At 48.5% G+C, this 19858-nt stretch overlaps 1 protein-coding gene across 18 annotated transcripts in view; it reads left to right on the top strand.

Annotated features, from left to right (window-relative positions):
- LOC102941668 (adhesion G protein-coupled receptor E3) overlaps window positions 1-19858 on the top strand; it is a 123058-nt gene that overhangs the window by 18980 nt on the left and 84220 nt on the right. For 15 of the 18 annotated variants that reach the window (XM_037887904.2, XM_043533057.1, XM_037887902.2 and 12 more), the window contains 14 exons: window positions 1229-1372; window positions 2072-2227; window positions 2661-2737; window positions 3113-3211; window positions 3726-3903; window positions 4420-4539; window positions 5256-5449; window positions 6382-6543; window positions 7047-7241; window positions 10651-10886; window positions 13491-13557; window positions 14481-14572; window positions 17911-18079; window positions 19159-19263. In XM_037887904.2, coding sequence (XP_037743832.1) covers window positions 1229-1372; window positions 2072-2227; window positions 2661-2737; window positions 3113-3211; window positions 3726-3903; window positions 4420-4539; window positions 5256-5449; window positions 6382-6543; window positions 7047-7241; window positions 10651-10886; window positions 13491-13557; window positions 14481-14572; window positions 17911-18079; window positions 19159-19263 — 1994 coding nt within the window. The remainder of the gene's footprint in view (window positions 1-1228; window positions 1373-2071; window positions 2228-2660; window positions 2738-3112; window positions 3212-3725; window positions 3904-4419; window positions 4540-5255; window positions 5450-6381; window positions 6544-7046; window positions 7242-10650; window positions 10887-13490; window positions 13558-14480; window positions 14573-17910; window positions 18080-19158; window positions 19264-19858) is intronic. The other 3 variants (XM_043533054.1, XM_037887903.2, XM_043533052.1) reach the window with 2 other exon arrangements.

The following is a 19858-nucleotide window of genomic DNA, read 5'->3' as shown; positions in this document are numbered from 1 at the left end:
CAGCTGTGCATATCTCTCTATCAGTGTTATAGAGGGCGAACAATTTGAGTTTACCCTATGTAAGCTTTATACAGGGTAAAATGGATTTATTTGGGGCTTGGACCCCATTGGGAGTTAGGCATCTGAGTGTTAAAGACAGGAACACTTCCTAAGCTGCTTTTAGTTAAGCCCACAGCTTTTAGGGGACATGGTTCAGACCTTGGTCTGGTTTTCAGCAGGCTAGCGGGTCTGGCTCGAACCAGGAAGGGCACTGAAGTCCTAAGGTGGGACAGCAGGGAAAGCGAGGGCAGAAGTAGTCTTGGCACATCAGTTGGCAGCCCCAAGGGGGTTTCTGTGATCTAACCCGTCACACCCACAAACACTAATTTAGCCCACAAAGACAAAATCACAACTCCATAAATTGAATTCACAATCATGATGGATTAATTTGTACATAACAATATCTAATGAGACAAAAAAATTCCGATGGCCCCGCTACTGTCTCTCAGCTGTTAGTTCAATGTGGAATGGAGGGCCTAGAGTAGGGCCTAAAAATAGGAGGGCCTAAGGCTATAGCTTTATTAGCCTATGGGTTAATCCGGCCTTGAATGTAGCCTGTCTACACAGGGCGGGTTAGGTTGGTATAACTCCATCACTCAGGGATGTGGATTCTTCACACTCCTGAGCAACATATTTTAACAATGTCGGTCTGTATTGTAGAGCTGTCCTGAGACCATGATTTTTAGTGACTAGCAGAGTTATGAATATAAGTTGCCATGCTCATCTTTTGAAGATGTTTGTTCCTTTGCACAGCACCTTCAAAAGACCAGCGTGAAAACTGAAATGGACTTTCTGGTGTGATGAGCAATATTTCTATTGATATTGTATTGGCAGTGGATTTCATCTGAGGGACTCACAAGACCTCCTGGAGTGTTAACACACTTGTTCTGTGGATTCATATAAAGGGGCTATTGTGATAATATATAATCTGACCTCCTGTATATCACAGGCTAGAGAATTCCACCCAGCCATTCCTACCTTAAGCTCAAAAACTGATTGAATTAGAGCATATAGTTTAGAAAGATAACAAGGCCTTTATTGTCATTTACTCGAAGGTCTCTCCATGGCAGAGTCAAAGGACTATCAAAGAGTGTAACTGTAATTACTGTACCATAGCAAACATAACATTGCATATCCATGCTTCCCCACGGCGACTGCATAATGATAGGTTCCACATTTTCCCGTGTAGACGTTAATGAATGCGATCAAGTGCCCTCACCCTGTGGAGCTAACGCTATCTGCAACAACACCAATGGGAATTTCATCTGCAAATGCTTAAAGGGCTATGATACTGTCACTGGGACAGTTGGCTTCCCCAGCCTGAATTGCACAGGTAACAACTGCTGTGAATGCCTTGTTGGTAGTCACTGGACCAGATGGCCCTCTGGGCTCATCCACAAGGTATTTCCTATGCTGGGTCCTCAGTGTCATCCGAGCGATCTGCCTGAGCTCCTCATCCGCACAGCGGGGATCACCATATTTCCTTTGACTGTCACGTCTGTTTAGATTCAAAGCTCTCTGGGGCAGGGACTGTCTCTCTGGGTATCTCTCCGCTGTCTGTGGGACCCGGGCTTGTGGACTCAGTGTTTCTCAGCCAGTGCTTGTGTGTCCACACTGCATTGTTAACCGGGGTTTACAATTGCTGGACCCAGGTCTCGCAGCTGCACTAACGCATCCATACTGCACTGCGCGGACCTTCTGACTTCAGTCTGCGGCTTGAGGTGCATCCACGCTGCAAAATGACAGGGCTTGGACCTGAGTCGAAGCATGTCTCAGACTCTGACCCACCCCTCTAGTACCCAGGTGCTAGGACTTGGGTCCTGAGTGCTTGCTGCCCCGAGTCTGATTAATTTGGGTGATTGCACGGGGGACTTGGGCTAAAACCTGAGTCAGCGACTGGGCTTAGTGTGCAATGTAGACATCCCCTGTGCATCCTTGTCTGTGCAGTGCCCTGCACAACGGGGACCTGATCTTGGTTTGAGCCTGTAACTGCCACTGTGATGAATAATTGATTCCATATTCTTCTGTTTAGATATTGATGAATGTTCTCAGGTCCCATCAGTCTGTGGCCCTCACAGCATCTGCATCAATACCCCAGGGAGTTTCACCTGCCAATGTCCTCTAGGTTATTCTTCCCCCAGTGGGACCTCTTGGAAAACTGGTGACCCCCACACCTTGAACTGCACAGGTACCAGTCACTACAAGCTGCCTTGGGAAACTCATGGAATATAATCAGGCCCTGATGGCCCCAAAGGCTAACAGTGGTCTGTGAGCCCTCTAGTGGGGCTCTCTCTGGTCCGTGGTTCAGAAGCTGCCCACAAACTAGTGTGTGTGTGTGTGTAGCTAGGCCCTTGTATGTTTTGTAGGCAGTAGTATACAGGAGCCAACTGCACCCATGCATATTCTTCATATTGTTATGGGGAAAGTTGCATCTGGAGTAGTGCCACCTTCTTGGGCCCCATAAACCAATCCCTTTAGCTTTAGCATCAGCTCTGCTGTCGACTGGACTTTGCCGGGTTTCATTTCTGTGCCCAGAAGTGTAATGATGCTTTGATCGCATTATAAAGAGATGTGATCCTTATAGAGAGGCTCCAATGTTGGCTCCCTCCTTCCTTCCCTAGAAAGTCTCTTTATCTGCCAGCCCGGGATTCTGCAAGGAGACGATTTCAAAAGCCAGTGCGGCAACACCACCCAGCACGTATGTGTCGAGTGAGTCCGAATTGGGGCATCTTCGTGGGCAGGGCAGGAGGGGAAAAGGGAGAGTATGGATGTGAGGGGTGTGTGTGTAGAGTTTGTGTAGTGCACTCAGTGTGCGTGCTGCTTCTGGGTTGGATAGTCTGGAGAGATAGAGATAGAGAGGGAGGATGGATGGACTAGAGCTGGTACCTAGAAAAGGGTGGAGGCAGAGAAGATGGTTGGATGGAGAAAGAGCTAGACAGAGGATGGATAGAAAGATACAGTGGATTAAGAGGGACAGAACAGGTGGGTGGACATGGACACCCATCTTCCACCCCCCAGTAGATAGATAGGTATGTTACAGCATAAACTCCTTTTTTCCACGATTCCACTACAGGGAAACCAGAAAAGCAACAAATTTTGCACCATCCTGAATCAGACCACAAAGAACCTGGAATCTGCATGTGGCCATGGAAACCAGTCAGTATTGCTGGAGGTCAGAGGCTATGCACCTGTATTTGCCAGTCCCTGTCCTCCAAGGGAAAGTCCCTCCTCTTTGTCCCCAACCGGTCTCCAGATACTTCCTTCCAAAGATGAACCTGGGGGGAGTCTTTAAAAGCAGCTGAAAACAAGGCTTGGTTGCTTCTACTCAAGAAGAGTAGACTGGAGCCAACAGCGAGTGGAATTTCAGCTGCCAGCCAAGAGTGGGTGATGAATGTCTTGGGGCAAAGGGAATGAGGCACTATCTTGATGGGAGCTGGGACCTGGGCAGCGTGGGAACCATGTGGAGCAGAGGGCCAGACTATAAGAAGCACATGGAGGGGGAGGGGACCCTAAAAGCCTGCCTAAAATCACACATCCATGTAAGCAGTTGTAGCTGCCCTGGGATGTTCCGTGATGGTGAATGGGGAGGTTCAGTGGTGGATCCATGGGACCATCTCTCTGTTAACCAGTGGGCCACTGTTTGACAGCCCCTGCTTTACCCTGGGTATCTTCTTTTTAAACCCCAGAAAGTCTTCACTTCTCTTGATTCGCTTTTCAATGCCACTGCCCAGCAGTCTACCGGGAGCAAAGAGGAGGTCACATGGGAAGCCAACGCCTTTCTGCAGCGCGTAGAATTGGCCGCCTTGGAAGCTGCTCAGAAAAGTCCCGAGAACAAGCCGCAGACTATCGCAACCGAGACGATGAGTAAGAAAAAGGAAAAACCTCCACGCAGCTCTGAGTGCCACCCTAGTTGCTCTCGGCACTGAAGCATGGCCTCGGGGCTAAGGTGCTGGGCTAAAGCATAAGAGAGTTGGGTGCCATTCCTGCCTATGTCAAAGGTTCTTTGAGTGACCTTGGCAAATCGCTGGGTGCTTATGTTTCCCTGTCTGTGAAATGAGGACTCAAACCCTTCCTGCTGTTTGGGGCAGGAGTGGTCTCTTATTGCATTTGCCTATGGTGCCCAGCACAACGAGGCTCTGATCTCGGCTAGTAGCAGGATTGTGAGCTGCAGTCATGATGGACCAGGGCCCCATTGTGCTAGGGGCAAGGCACAAAGGACATAGAGACAATCCGGGGTCCTGATTCTTCTCTCGGCCCTGCTGGTTTTACAGCAGCGTTGCTCCCTTCCGCCCCAGGAGTGGGAGGAGAATCAGGCCATGTGCTAAATGCAGGGTAGCTTTCAAAGCAGCGCAGTGAAGAACTTTGTCCTTCTGCCCCCAGCCATTGCAGCCCTGCGGGTTATGGATAACTGCAGTCGGGCAGGGAAGATGATCGAACTGAACGCTCAAAACGACTCGATGAGCATTGACTGCACGACCGTGGTTGGCGCCAGCGAACCAGGTACCATCTGGGAGTTGTTTGGATGGGCAACGGAAGGAGTCAAACCACTCCAACACATGCCACAGATCCAGCTGTGAGGCCAGATCTTCCGGTGCTGCAGAGAAACCGTAAAGCAGCCCTGACAGACTCCCCAGGGGGTCCTGGGCTGCTTTACACCGACCCTCCATGCAGCGGTTAATTTGTAATGAAAGTGGGGTCAGGACTCAAGTAATTAGGTGCCAGGACTCAAGCAATGTTTTTACGTTCATAACTGACACAGCAAGCCGGGAGGTGCCGGGGCTCTGAACTGCCAAGCCCAGAGGTTCTGGGGCTCAGCCCTGGCACAAATTAAGCTCTGCCCTTGTGGCTTTCCTGGTTCAGAGGGCATGTCAGGGCTGGAGAGTTTGGACAGACCAGGATGGGGGTGGATTTTCCTGGACTAGTGGTAGCAGAGCTGGAGTGCAACATGCTCACCTGAGTCCTGGTTGGCGGATGGCCCCCTAGGAGGAAGTGTTATTCATTGGCCAGTGCAGGGCGTAAGGAGTCCTGGGGTCTCGTTCCAGTTTGGCCACTGACACTCTGTACGAATGTGGGGAAGCCGTCCCATCTCTCTGTACCTGTGTCCTTCTCGTCTTTGGTTCGGCTGGGCCACCAGCCAAGAGCTCTTCCAGCTCATTGTGGCGTGACACAGGACACAGGCTGTTCTGGTGTCACCTCTTGCATCTTTGCTCCTGCAGGCTCCGGAGCCGTTGCCTTCATATCGTACGCCAGTCTCGAGTCCATCCTGAACAATGACTTTATCGACCAGCAAAACCTGACGGGTGATGACAAGCAGGGTACCGTTACACTGAATTCCAAGGTAGTGAGTGGGATCACTGGGAAACCCGGACCCCTCTCCAAACCTTTCAACTTCACTCTGAAGCATAAACAGGTGATTGGCAGTCATGTTCCTGCTTGATATGGAAGAGGACCCCATCTTGGCCAGGGCCTTTTCCCCACTGTCTTCTCTCTTTGCTTCTGTTGTCAACACTGCCGTCCTCTTCCAGTTGAGCTCACTAATGAGGGTCATCTTCCACTCCTCCTGCCTCCTCCCCTGCCCCCAAGATGAGTCCAAATCTTGATGCTGTTTCTTCCCCGCAAAACTGGCTTTTCCTCTCTTCCCTCGCCATGGTTCTGGTGACCTTCCACCTTTCTACTGCAGCCTCCTCTCTGGGCCCCGCAGTACCCATAATGCCCCCCTTCAGTCCTGCTAAAATGATCTTCCTTGCCCATCAGTACCACAGATCCCCTACAATTTGAATCTTTCCAATGGCTCTTCCTTCTCCACCACATCAAGTTTAAATGAGGAGGCAATTTAACTTAACACTGAAAATGGGCGAATGCTAAGGGTCCCCCAATACCCACCCTAAAGCCTACAAAAAGCATGGAAATTCCCAGGTGAACTTCTAAACCTCAATATCTTGTACCAGTGGGGCGTCAGCTTGGATGCCTGACTCTGCTCTCGTTTACCCCAATCCAGATCAATGGACTTATAGTGGTGTGAAACCCATAGCCATTATTATAGTGGCATGTGGAGGCCCAGTGAAAGCAGGGTCCCATTGTACCAGGCACTGCACAAACACATGGGCCCCGTCCCAAAGAAGACAGACAAAGGGTAGGAGGGGAAACAGAGGCACGGAGACTTCTCAAGAGATTGCACAACAGGTCAATGGCAGAGTTAGGAATACAACCCCAGTTCCCTGAGTCCTAACCCAGTGCTCTGTCTGCCAAGCTCTGGCTCCTCTTTGGTTTAGCTTGGGCTAAACTAGCCCTCGGCTCTTTAAAGGATGAGGCTGACGCTGGTGCTGCAATTTCTGTTTCCAGAGAAAGGAAATGGAAGACAAGATTGTCTGTGTTTTCTGGAACCGCACTGGCACCTGGTCTACTGAAGGCTGCAGACTTCTCCTGGCGAACAGCACTCACACCACCTGCAACTGTAATCACCTGTCCAGCTTTGCGATCCTGATGGCTTCACATGCTATCAAGGTATTTCAACCGTCCACTTAAGCTCATGGTCCACGGGTTGCATTCGCACAGATGCTGCGGCTGTTTGCAAGGACAAACCGGAGCCCTTTGACACCCAAAATGCAGGCGTCTGCCACTTACGCGAAAGGAGAAGTGCCTCTGGCTGTAAATAGAGTTACACTGCTTGGAGCCAGCCACGAGGAAAGGCATGATCAGGTGCACTTGGCCAGCATGTTAGATGTCAGAGAGCTGGCAGGGGGAGCGAGTCAGCCTGGTATTTGGTCCACTTTGTTTACAGTCGTTACGAGATCCAGAGATCATCTGGGGGCTGCAAACTCAACACATGTGTTGCTCTTCTGAGTTCCGTAGTGAAAGGGGCAGGGAGCAGATGGGTCCTCCATGTTCTCCAACAACGGAGCTAGAGATCTGATTGCCCTGGGAAATTATCCGGTTATTTCAAAGCCCCCGTTTCTCCAGCACGATTTGCAAATTTTACTCTTCCTTTTTAATTTTTCCTTTTGCAGGAGACTGACCCACTGACCATCATCACCTGTGTGGGACTGACCCTCTCTCTGCTGTGCCTCTTCCTCGCCATCCTCACCTTCCTCCTGAGCCGCTCCATCCGCAACGTCAGCACCTCCCTCCACCTGCAGCTCTGCCTCTGCCTCTTCCTGGCCCACCTGCTCTTCCTCACCGCGGTGGACAGAGTCACCAACGAGGTAGAGAAATCGGCCAAAATCCACCCCCCCACATTATCTATGAGATCGTAAGCTCTTCAGGGCAGGGACCATCTTCAAAGGTAGGTCTCCACTGCAGCTGGGGCCGGGGGGTGGGGGGTGCCTCCCAGAGTGGACAGACAGACACACACATGCTGGCTCCGCTTGAGCGAACGCATTCAAACTCGCTGTAGGGCCTCGGCAGCGTGGGCCAGCTGCCCGCGTAAGTATCCAGAGGGTCGGGCGTGATTGTACTTGGGCAGCTAGTCTGGGCTGCTGCCCGGGGACGCGTGCTCTCAGCTGCAGTGGAGACGTACTCTTCCTGCATGTTTGTACAGCACAGAGCACGACGGGTCCCTGAACTTGTTTGGGGCCCCTAAGTGTTCCTGTAATGAAAGAATGAGGGGGAATGGGGCACATATGGAGCCCTTGACATGGGGCGGGAGGTGGGGAAGAGGAAGCAAGGGGGGGCACACAGACCTACCAGGGGAGGATGGGGGGCAGCAAATAAGGGACTGGCATGTGGAGAGAAGACAGTAGGAGGGGGGTGGGACACAGCCCCTGGCATGTGGGGGGAAGAGGAAACATGGGGGACCACACAGAGACCCTACCAAGGGATGATGAATAAGGGACAATGGTATGTGGAGAGATGACAGTGGTGGGGTGGGGGTAACACAGCCCCCGGCATGAGTCCAGGCATGTGGGGACTTGCAGGGAGTCCTTGAAGGGGAGGATGGGAGGATGGCACAGAGAGTTTGTGGGGGGAGGGATGGAGGAATACAAGGAACATGCATGCAATGCATTCAGATTGCAAGCTATGACCTGTGTGATGCACTAATAATCAAGGTGGGTTGCTTTTGCCCTTGGGACCCTTCACATGCCTGGTACCACGATGTCCAGAATAAATTCAGTGGTCTGGATTCTGAACTTACTTACGCTGCTTTGACACCACCGGCCTCAGTGGAGGTACCTCAGATTTACACCAGCATCCATAAAATCTGAATCGGGCGCCAGGGTTGAATTATCCCTTGGCCTCAGCTCCCCAGCCACAGGAGGGGTCCTGGACTGAGCAACGTAGGAAATCAACTTCGCAACCACAAACGGCTGAAGATGCACATTTGGGCCGATGCGGGTTTCCCAAGGTTAAAAAATGCCCTTGGCCCACATGTGGAATACAGACAGCTGTGAATATGAGCTGGCTCAGAGGGTGAGGAAAGTGCGTGTGTTTCAGTGTGTGGGTTTCCTCGGTTTACTCCTCGCCCTGAGTTCTTGCCAGAAAACAAATTAACATGGCCACCTAGTATCTGGTGTGTGTGAAACACCACTGCCCTCTATTGGATGGGGTCAGGACTGCGTCAACTATTCTAGTCCTTTATTTGTATTCTAGTAGCCAACGAGAGCCAACCGAAATCGGAGCTCCATTGTGCTGGGCACTGTGCATCGAGCAAGAGACAATCGCTACCCTGAAGAGCTTATGGTCTAAGCAGATGAGACAATGGGTGGGGGGACAGAATTCATAGAATCATAGAATATCAGGGTTGGAAGGGACCTCAGGAGGTCACCTAGTCCAACCCCCTGCTCAAAGCAGGACCAATCCCCAATCAAATCATCCCAGCCAGGGCTTTGTCAAGCCTGACCTTAAAAACTTCCAAGGAAGGAGATTCTACCACCTCCCTAGGTAACGCATTCCAGTGTTTCACCACCCTCCTAGTGAAAAAGTTTTTCCTAATATCCAACCTAAACCTCCCCCACTGCAACTTGAGACCATTACTCCTTGTCCTGTCCTCTTCTACCACTGAGAATAGTCTAGAACCATCGTCTCTGGAACCACCTCTCAGGTAGTTGAAAGCAGCTATCAAATCCCCCCTCATTCTTCTCTTCCGCAGACTAAACAATCCCAGTTCCCTCAGCCTCTCCTCATAACTCATGTGTTCCAGACCCCTAATCATTTTTGTTGCCCTTCACTGGACTCTCTCCAATTTATCCACATCCTTCTTGTAGTGTGGGGCCCAAAACTGGACACAGTACTCCAGATGAGGCCTCACCAATGTCGAATAGAGGGGAACGATCACGTCCCTCGATCTGCTCGCTATGCCCCTACTTATACATCCCAAAATGCCATTGGCCTTCTTGGCAACAAGGGCACACTGCTGACTCATATCCAGCTTCTCGTCCACTGTAACCCCTAGGTCCTTTTCCGCAGAACTGCTGCCTAGCCATCCGGTCCCTAGTCTGTAGCTGTGCATTGGGTTCTTCCGTCCTAAGTGCAGGACCCTGCACTTATCCTTATTGAACCGCATCAGGTTTCTTTTGGCCCAATCCTCCAATTTGTCTAGGTCCCTCTGTATCCTATCCCTGCCCTCCAGCGTATCTACCACTCCTCCCAGTTTAGTATCATCCTCAAATTTGCTGAGAGTGCAATCCACACCATCCTCCAGATCATTTATGAAGATATTGAACAAATCCGGCCCCAGGACCGACCCCTGGGGCACTCCACTTGACACCGGCTGCCAACTAGACATGGAGCCATTGATCACTACCCATTGAGCCCGACAATCTAGCCAACTTTCTACCCACCTTATAGTCCATTCATCCAGCCCATACTTCTTTAACTTGCTGACAAGAATACTGTGGGAGACCGTGTCAAAAGCTTTGCTAAAGTCAAGAAACAATACATCCACTGCTTTCCCTTCATCCACAGAACCAGTAATCTCATCATAGAAGGCGATTAGATTAGTCAGGCATGACCTACCCTTGGTGAATCCATGCTGACTGTTCCTGATCACTTTCCTCTCGTGTAAGTGCTTCAGGATTGATTCCTTGAGGACCTGCTCCATGATTTTTCCGGGGACTGAGGTGAGGCTGACTGGCCTGTAGTTCCCAGGATCCTCCTTCTTCCCTTTTTTAAAGATTGGCACTACATTAGCCTTTTTCCAGTCATCTGGGACTTCCCCCGTTCGCCACGAGTTTTCAAAGATAATGGCCAATAGCGATTCCATTATCCCCATTTTACAAGTGGGGATCTGAGGCACAGGGAGATGAATTGACTTGCCCAAGATCACACGTGAAGTCGGTGGCAGTGTTGGGAACTGAACTCAGAGCAGCCTGTCTCACTATGTGTCATAAGCCCTATACTGTTAACCACTAATGGAGATTCTCTTTTAGTTCATGAGGTAGGAGCCAGTGCTTTTGGACCAGGAGGATCCGAGTTTTACCCCTCGTGCTGTGATGAAGTTGAATGGCCACAGTATGCAGCGTGTAGTCCTAGATGGCCTAGGGGTTTTGTTAAATATTTCACAGGCCTTGTATGCCATTTTCTCCCCAGCTTGGAGGTGACACATCAAATAACTGACACTTCCCCTATCTTGGAGAGCTAGATGTTCAGGGTCCCTGAGCTCTCTGTCTCCTCCAGGTGGCGTGTGCTGTCATTGCTGGCCTCCTACACTACCTCTTCCTGGCCAGTTTCACCTGGATGTTCCTGGAGGGGCTGCACCTCTTCCTCACCGTCCGGAACCTGCAGGTCGTGAATTACACCAGCGCCAGCCTGTTCAAGAAGAGATTCACGTACCCGTTCGGCTACGGATTCCCAGCCCTGGTGGTGGCTATTTCTGCAGCGGTGAATCACAAAGGCTACGGAACTTCCAAATAGTACGTGCAGAACCCATCCCAGAGGGAGAACAGATATCTCATTACCCACTCAACTCATAGGCTGAATTTCAGAGAGACAATATATTCTACGATCCCTGTTCCTTCACATGTTTCACACAATGCACAGTCAACCTGTGGAACTCCTTGCCAGAGGATGTTGTGAAGGCCAAGACTATAACAGGGTTCAAAAAAGAACTAGATAAATTCATGGAGGATAGGTCCATCGATGGCTATTAGCCAGGATGAGCAGGGATGGTGTCCCTAGCCTCTGTTTGCCAGAAGCTGAGAATGGGCCATAGAGGATGGATCATGTGATGATTTCCTTTTCTCTTCATTCTCTCTGGGGCACCTGACATTGGCCACTGTCAGAAGACAGGATACTGGGCTAGATGGACCTTTGGTCTGACCCAGTATGGCCATTGTTATGTTCTTATGAGACTAGTTTCTTCAAGCTACATCCATGAGACTGTCATAAAGGGAAGCAGGCAGCATTCACCCTGCATCTCACCCCAAGTGCCCAAGAAAAGAGCCTCCAGACTTGCAGGGGGAGACAACATATTATTTGCTTACTTTGCTTTCACCTGCCTAGCTACCAGTCTGCAGGCCCTAGGGTTGTTGAGAAAGCGCAGTTACTATCCCCAGACAATAAAAATACCCACTCGCAACCCAAACTGAGGCTCAGAAGGAAAGTGACACATCCAAGACCCATCAGTGGCAGAGTGAGGAATGGAACTTGGGCCCTTGACTCCCAATCTGCTGCTCTACCCCAAGGACTGTCCTTCCTCTTCGAGGGGGAGATGGAGGGTCAGTAAGGCCCTGGATACCTCATATTTCATTCTTCCTCTCCCAGGCCCCAGTTCAGGAATGCGCTCAAGTACAGTAACTTCTCACTTAAGATCACTCCGGTTAACATTGTTTCGTTGCTGACCAATTAGGGCGCATGATCGTTTACAGTTGTGCAATGCTCCCTTATAATGTCGTTTGGCAGCCGCCTGCTTTGTCCACTGCCTGCAGGAAGAGCAGCCCGTTGCAGTGAGCTGGTGGGGGCTTGGAACCAGGGTGGGCCGGCAGCCCCCCCCATCAGCTCCCCTAAGTTCCCTGTGCGACAGCCGCCTAGCAGGCTATCCATTGCCCGCAGTTCAGCTGTCCCTCCCCCCACTGCCATGTGCTGCTCCTGCCCTCTGCCTTGGAGCTGCCCATGGGAGCCTCCTGCTTGCTGGGCGGGGGCCGGGGGGTGCTAATGTCAGGGTATCCCCCTCCCCCCGCTCCTGCACCCCGCTTACCCCATCTCCAAGGAAGGGACGGACAGGACAGGCTCAGGACGGAGGGAGCTTCCTGGGAGCCGCAGCTGTTGTCTCAACTTGGCGAACTACTTCAAAAGCCAGGTTTCAGAGCAGCAGCCGTGTCAGTCCGTATCCGCAGAAAGAACAGGAGGACTTGGGGCACCTTAGAGACTAACCAATTTATTGGAGCATAAGCTTTCGTGGGCTACAGCTCAGGAGAACGTGAGACAATGGGTGTTACCATACACACTGTAAGGAGAGTGATCAATTAAGGTGAGCTCTTACCAGCAGGAGAGAAAACAAAACACCTTTTGTAGTGATAATCAAGATGGGCCACTTCCAGCAGTTGACAAGAACGTGTGAGGAACAGTAGGGGGGGGGGGGAAATAAAGTAAAACTATTTTCCCATGTTTATTTTTCCCCCTACTGTTCTCAACTGCTGGAAATGGCCCATCTTGATTATCACTACAAAAGATGTTTCGTTTTCTCTCCTGCTGGTAATAGCTCACCTTAACTGATCAAATAAATCGGTTAGTCTCTAAGGTGCCACAAGTCCTCCTTTTCTTTTTGCGAATACAGACTAACACGGCTGCTACTCTGAAACCTCTTGTTACAGTGTGTATGGTAACACCCATTGTCTCATGTTCTCTGTGTGTATAAAATCTCCCCACTGTATTTTCCACTGCATGTGTCCGATGAAGTGGGCTGTAGCCCACGAAAGCTTATGCTCCGATAAATTTGTTAGTCTCTAAGGTGCCACAAGTACTCCTGGCTTTTTTTTTTAAAAAGACAGTGTACTTAGAGTGGGGTCAGCTACTTAAAGGGCCAATGCACATCTCTCTCTCTCTCTCACACACACACGATGTGCGTCTCTGTCTCTGTCTGCCATGCTGTCTCCCCTCCTTCCATTCGTGCTGCCTTGTAGAGTGTGAGGCTACATTAACAATGGGTTAACCCTTGAGGGCTCAGCCAAAAGCTAGTTCATCATTTAGCAGGAAGGCATTCCCTGGGAAATATCCCACCCTCTTCCACCCTCTGACTTCACCACCTCAACCAAGTTTCACAATCATCATCGCTGTGTATAGTATGAAATTGTTTGTTGAAAGCTTATACTGTGTGTGTATATAATATATAATATAGTCATGTCTGGTGAGAAAAATGTTAAGCAAGGAGTTACTGTATGTGCTTAAGTGCTCTTCTGAATGAGGACCTTGTTCCCACCCCACCCAGATATTAAATCTGACAACCAAAAGGAGAGAATTCACTTCATTTTAACACCAGGGATAATTTGCTACTCTTTTTTTTCTTTCTTGCCTTTTAGCTGCTGGCTCACAATAAAGGGAGGCTTTATCTGGAGTTTCCTTGGACCTGTCTGCCTTATTATTGTGGTGGGTAGATTCCTTTTCTTCTCCTCTCTTCAATGGATAATGGGAAAGGATGAATTATGCTGCAGGGAAAGGACTTTGATAGTGAGATGAGTCAGACATTGGGATGTTTGCTTAAGGAGTGAGTTGTGGCCGAGATACCATGGATTTATTCTCTGGAAAGTGACAAGGTAACAATGTCACCTTCTTTATTTGTATTACAGTAAATTCATAAATAATTAATAAATCGCACATGATTTGTTTCCAATGGAGTGGAACGAATTTATACCAAATGCTGGGATTTGTCAGAGTTCAGCAACTCCTTCGCTCCAAAGTTATCCGGAAGAGAAGACGGAAATATCTGGGCTAGGTCTTAAGAATGAAACCAGAGCTTCGGCTATGGCAGGTGTGAAACTGGGCAGCTGGAGGAACGTGGAAAAGAGGCCAGCTGAAAGAATCCTTCCATGATCCAACAAAGAGAGGGAAAGTTTATGGAACGTAAGACAGAGGACAGGCAGAGCAGCTCAGGATAGAGAGGGATGGCGGAGCCTTATCTGTGCCCTAAGTGATGTCTAGCGGTACAGGAAGGATTCAGCTGACAATAGCAGCTAGAGGCTCCCATCGGGGGTCAAAGTACCATTGTGCTAGGCACTGTGAACACATGAAGAATTTAAGCAAGATTCAAAAAGAGATTGGGCATTTTATATGGGTAGCAAGAATAATATCCAGAGCTGTTCTAATCAGGGCTAAGAAAAGTTCTGGAAGGGATATTAAACCCCAGGTTTCAGGATTTAAATCAAGCTCCAGCTACCAAAGACCAAGAGAAGAACTAATCTAGGGGGCAGATTATCCATGCCTCCGAAGCAGTTGGTACTGGCCACTGTCAGAGGCAGAATACTGGACTAGAGGGACCTGGGGTCTGATCCACTCGAGTTGTCTTTCCACAGATGAATTTAGCATTTTTTATCAAAACCCTCTGGATCCTGAGAGACACAATCTCCTCCCTCAATACAGATGTCTCCACCCTCAAAAACACAAGGTAGGAAAGCACTAAACCAGCCTGAGAGGTCCCGTTAGCCTTCTGCAGCGGGGGTTGCTACAGGCACTCTTGGCTCAATTAAACTGAGGAAATACCAGGGTGATACAGACTTGGTATCAGAAAGTCATGGAGAACAGAACACTGAATACCTGGTCCTGCAAGCTGCTGAGAACCTTCAGTGCCTATTGACTTAGGTCAGAGATGAGGGTACAGAGCACCTTTTAGGAGGTGCTGAGCACCTCATGGGACTGGGCCCCAATTTTGTATCCTGGCTTTTATGTAGCACTTTTCACCCACAGATCTCACAGCGCTTCATGATCTTTAATGCATTGATCCTCCAACACCCCTGTGAGGCAGGACAGGGCTCTTATCCCCATTATACAGATGGGGAACTGAGGCACATAAAGGCTAAGTGACTTGGTCAAGGTCACACACACAATCTGTGGCAGAGCATAGAATTGGACCTGGGTCTCCCAAGTGCTAGATTAGGACCCTAACCACTACACCATCCTTCCTCTAAAATCAAGGGAATTTTCAATGTAATTAACAAATTGGGGAATCCTTGTTCTGCATAACTGAAATATGGATAATCAAGACTGCCTTGTACAGAGTTTTCTGTTAGATCCTCCTGCATCTTCTCTTTTGGCTAGTGTAAGAACTCTTAGCCCTTTCAGGCAACCAGAGCGTTGTAGATATCAGCAATGGACAAGAGGTGTTAAATCATGCAGTTCCATTTTCCTCATTCAGTGCAGGATTCTCTCCTCCAGGAAGGACACTTTTTTTTTTTTTCCCCTAGTGTTTTGTTCAGCCTCGTTTGATGCTTTTTGCTATGCACAACTGAGACAGCATGAGGAAAACTGCACAGTGATTTCTTGGTATCTAATTGCTAAATCCGTGTTTTCTGGAAGAGCTGGACATGTGGCCATGGTAGCTGGGATTTACTACTGCCAATGGTGAGAAGAGACCTAATTTGAGGATTTATAGGCTTAAAGTGCTGGGGACAAATTTTGCCGTCATTAACATCCATGCAATTCCATTGATTTCAGCAAGGCTGCATGATGGAAGAGAAGGGAAAAATTGGCCCTAATTTTTAAATGGAAGGGTGGGCTTGCAGTAACGGCATGGGAGCAGAAATCAGATTTGGTGTCTATTCCTAGATTTGTCATTATTATTTCTATCACAATAGTGTCCAGAGGTCCCAACCAGAATGTGTGCTGGGAGCTGTGCAAACACAGAGTGCCAGACACTTCCTGCCCCAGGGAGTTGACAATCGAAACGACCAATAGTGACAACGTCTTGCCTGGCTTATTGATTAGGTTATTGATTTGGTTTGCCGAAGTAACACTTGTAATTTGGTAGGTTTTTGTTTTAAGATTCGGCTTGGTATTATTAGAGTTACTGCTCTGGGAGCCCAGAGGGTGGGGGGCAGTGTGGGCACAGCAATAAAACCAGTTCCACTTAGCGAAGACCTTCTGTAACTGTCAAAGTTTTACTATCACAATGACTAGTTTAAGTAAAACAATTTAAACAAGTGAGATAGTATAACGGTGTGAGAGGGACCAGCCCCATTACCTGTATATACTACTTTATTTTGGGGGAGAGCTTTCAGGATTGAGACAGATTTTGGTTTGTCTTTGGCATGCTGATGACGAATTTTAATGGCTGTTCCTCAGACTAGATGTTTTTTCGGCTTTGGTATTTTTTATGCATATCTATGCATAGCTTTTATTAAACCATATTTTAAGGGTTTTACCTTTACCTTGTTGGGGTGTTCTTATTCTACAGGTTAGTATATTAACTTGGTTAAGCTCATTAAAATACGTTAATTGGATTACTGCAGTTACCTGCGGTTAGGCATTTGCTGAAGTCCTCCTTTAAAAATACTTGAAACTGGTAGTAACTGTCTTTTTGCAGTTCCCCATCAGCAGTTTGCAACACGTGATTATTACAAAACAATAAACAAAAAGCCTTTTGCCGTTTTGTGACTTATGATTACTTTTAGTTTACTGACTTATGCTAACGTATTGAGCAATTACTTCTACCTAGGCTGTAAGGCCTTGCACTTACGCTAACTGCTTAAGCTATTTTTATAGGTGTCGGTCTACAGGTATTTTGCATTTTTGCTACTCATTCCTTAGCCCTTTACCCTTTATTCTTACTATACAACCATTATTAGTGCATGGTTATATACTCCCTGCCAGCGCTACAAAAGGATGTGAGGGGAAACAGAGGGAAATTGACGTGGTCAGCGTTACACCACAGGTCAGTGATAGAGCTAGGATCAGAACACAGGTTTAAGTCAGATGTTATAATGCTGGGTGCTATACAGATATCTATACATGAATTAATCTTAGGTAAAATCTGTAACTCTGCAGAAACCAATGAAGTTTCACAGAGGCTGAATCTGCCTGGTACGGCTATGCATAGGCCGCTTTTGCTGTCAGCTGACTTTAGTATCTGGTTCTGTCCGTCTGCATTGTACTCTCACATGCTACAGCCATGGGCACACAACAAACCCTTAAATAATTGAGCTACCTATTCCATATCATGAGTGCTGCGTAAGGACTAATGAACCAAATCTTTAATGGCAAGCCATGGCTTCTATCAAATGTGGTGTTCTCCTTGCAGGGTTTTATTATAGGGGTTTCCAAATCAATCAGAAAGGGAGAGAAAGGATGGTTCAGTGGTTAGTGTGCTAGTCTGGGATGTGGGAGACCCGGCTTCAACTTCCTGATCTGACACCGCCTTCCTTTGCGATGTTGGGCAAGTTGCTTAATCTCTCTGTGCCTTGGTTCTCCATCTGGAAAATGGGGATAAGCGCACTGTCCTACCTCTGAAGGTAAATATCTTCAAGACTGTAAGATGCTCTGATACTTCACCTGAAGTATCAGGAATAAAAAGGGGGGAGAAATACCCACCTGGAATTAGAGAACAAGTAAAACCTTCACTGGCCCAGCTCATTGAAATGACAACTGTCCCAGATGTGTGGTACTGGTGGCCAGAGCCTGCTTGCAGCAAAATCAGGAAATGAACAAGATGTGCAGAAGGGGCGGCAAACTAGGGCCTGATCCAAACTCACTGAAGTCAATGGCAGTCTCTTTCTTGGCTTCAGAGCAGGCCCATAGAGAGTAAAGGGGATGGTAGAAGCCATTCTAACCTGGCTGGCCTAGGGCCTATTTGCAGAATCATTATATAGAAGCATTACCCACCAGTGGTCCCTAGGGGAATTTTGCATAGTTACTGCTTGGAGGGCATTAGCCATTTCAAGCCATCCTGCCCACTGACTTGGTCTCTCTGCACAGGGTTGTAATGGGATCTCTCCATTTGCTTTTATCCAGGCTACTGACCTTTAAAGCCATCGCCCAAGTCTTCATTCTGGGCTGCACGTGGATTTTCGGTCTCCTTCAAGTCGGCCCAGCCGCCACTGTCATGGCGTATTTATTCACCATCATCAACAGCCTGCAGGGAGTCTTCATCTTCCTGGTGCACTGTCTCCTCAATAAGCAGGTAAAGCCCTTTTACCTGTTCAGCTCCACTAATGTCCAGCCAGCCGAGCTTCTTTGTTCACATTTGTCTTGGTTTCACTCTTTTCGGGTCTTGCGTGACTGTTGCTCCTTTCCCTATTTTGAGATTCAGCCTTTCTCCTCCAATCTTTTTTTTTTTTTTCTCCTGCAGTTTGCATTGTGCTGTTTTCATAGATTCACAGGAGTTTTTTGTTTTTTTTGTTTTTAAGTCCAGGAGGGACCATGTTTATATAACACCAACAGCCCATGGTGGGTGGGATCGAACCTAGGACCTCGGGAGCTAAATGCATGAGCCTCTACTGCGTGGGCCAAAAGCCACGTGCCTCTTAGCTAAGGCTGCGGCAGACTCATTAATCTCATGAATCTGTGCCACTAGAGGGGGACAGGGTGCCACACCAAGCAGGCATGGGTTACGTCTACACTAGAGACCTTACAGGGGCCCAGCTGTACCTATGCAGCTGCACCACTGCAAGACCTCTTGTGTAGCCGCTCTGTGCCGACGGGGAGAGCTCTCCCGCCGACATAGCTCTGTGCACACTGCCACTTACACCAGTGAAATTATGTCACTGAGGCGTGTGTTTGTTTTTTTTCACACCCCTGAGTGACATACATTTTGCTGACATAAGCGGTAGTGTAGACATGGCCTGTGTAACGAAGGTCATGGAATTTCCCCAGGTAATTCCCCATAGAATTTCCCCAGGTAATTTCTGCACCAAGCCCATTCACATGTAGTTTGGTGGGAGCTGCATCAACTTGCATTTCCTAGGCTAAATTTCTATCCACCAGTACTCCTTTTCTTTTTACCCAGACTTTGCAACCTGATGAAGTCAGTGATGTTGCCTGGGTGTGACTGAAGTCCGCATTTGTCTCATTGCAACTAGGGGATTGAGGGCCGCTCCTCCCTCTTCCCTTTACATGTGGGAATTCACAGCGGGGAAGATGGTCTTAAGAATTTCAGTTCTTTGCTCTGTTCAGATTTAGGACCGAGTGGTATAAAACTGCCCGAGCTTCTCATGGGGCATTGGTTACATGCGCCAATGAGCATGTTCCTTATTTTTCTAGGTGAGAGAGGAGTACAAGAGATGGATCAGAAGGATTGAGACACCCAGAACCAAGTCTCAGACTTCCGCGCTATCAATGTCAGCTGTCCCCGTCACCACCAGAACTGTAAGTGGTGCTGATCTCTTTTCCAATACCGGCCTGGGGGACACATCCATCAAACAGGGTCTAGTTTTAGCAGCCTCACTGCTGGGTAGCTATCTACCGTATCAAATGGCCAAAATTGTTATAGGCCAACCCAACAATATCTCCTTCTACTCTAGCAGTAATAAACAGATGACTGCTGTATCTTCTGTATCTATTGGCTGTATATGAGAGAGGGTTGGCGGGACTGAGGGATCAAAGCTGGTTCTGTGGAAAAACTGGGTTATTTTTAATTTTCCTTCTGTCTGGTTATCTTTAGGCTGCTGGGTTTATACTACTGGATTGTATTTAGTGATTGTTTAAGGCACCTTGTTAATAGAATGGGTGCCCTTTTATTTTGTATCCATTAGAATAGTTATAACAATAATTCCTAGATCTCTTATAGCACTTTTTATCTGTAGGTCTCAAAGCTGGTCAGTGTAATTATTCCCATTTTACATAAGGGAAACTGAGGCACAGAGGGGGCACGACTTGTTGGAGGTTTCCCCTCTCTGCGACTGGTTTGGTGGGTATTGAACAAACCCAGGTCTCAAATCCCAGCCCAGTGCCCTATTCACTA

The sequence above is a fragment of the Chelonia mydas genome, chromosome 20 (assembly GCF_015237465.2).
Source record: "Chelonia mydas isolate rCheMyd1 chromosome 20, rCheMyd1.pri.v2, whole genome shotgun sequence".
NCBI lineage: Eukaryota > Metazoa > Chordata > Testudines > Cheloniidae > Chelonia > Chelonia mydas.
The sequence above is the reverse complement of the archived record's forward strand: the minus strand, read 5'-3'. Positions and strand labels throughout refer to the sequence as shown.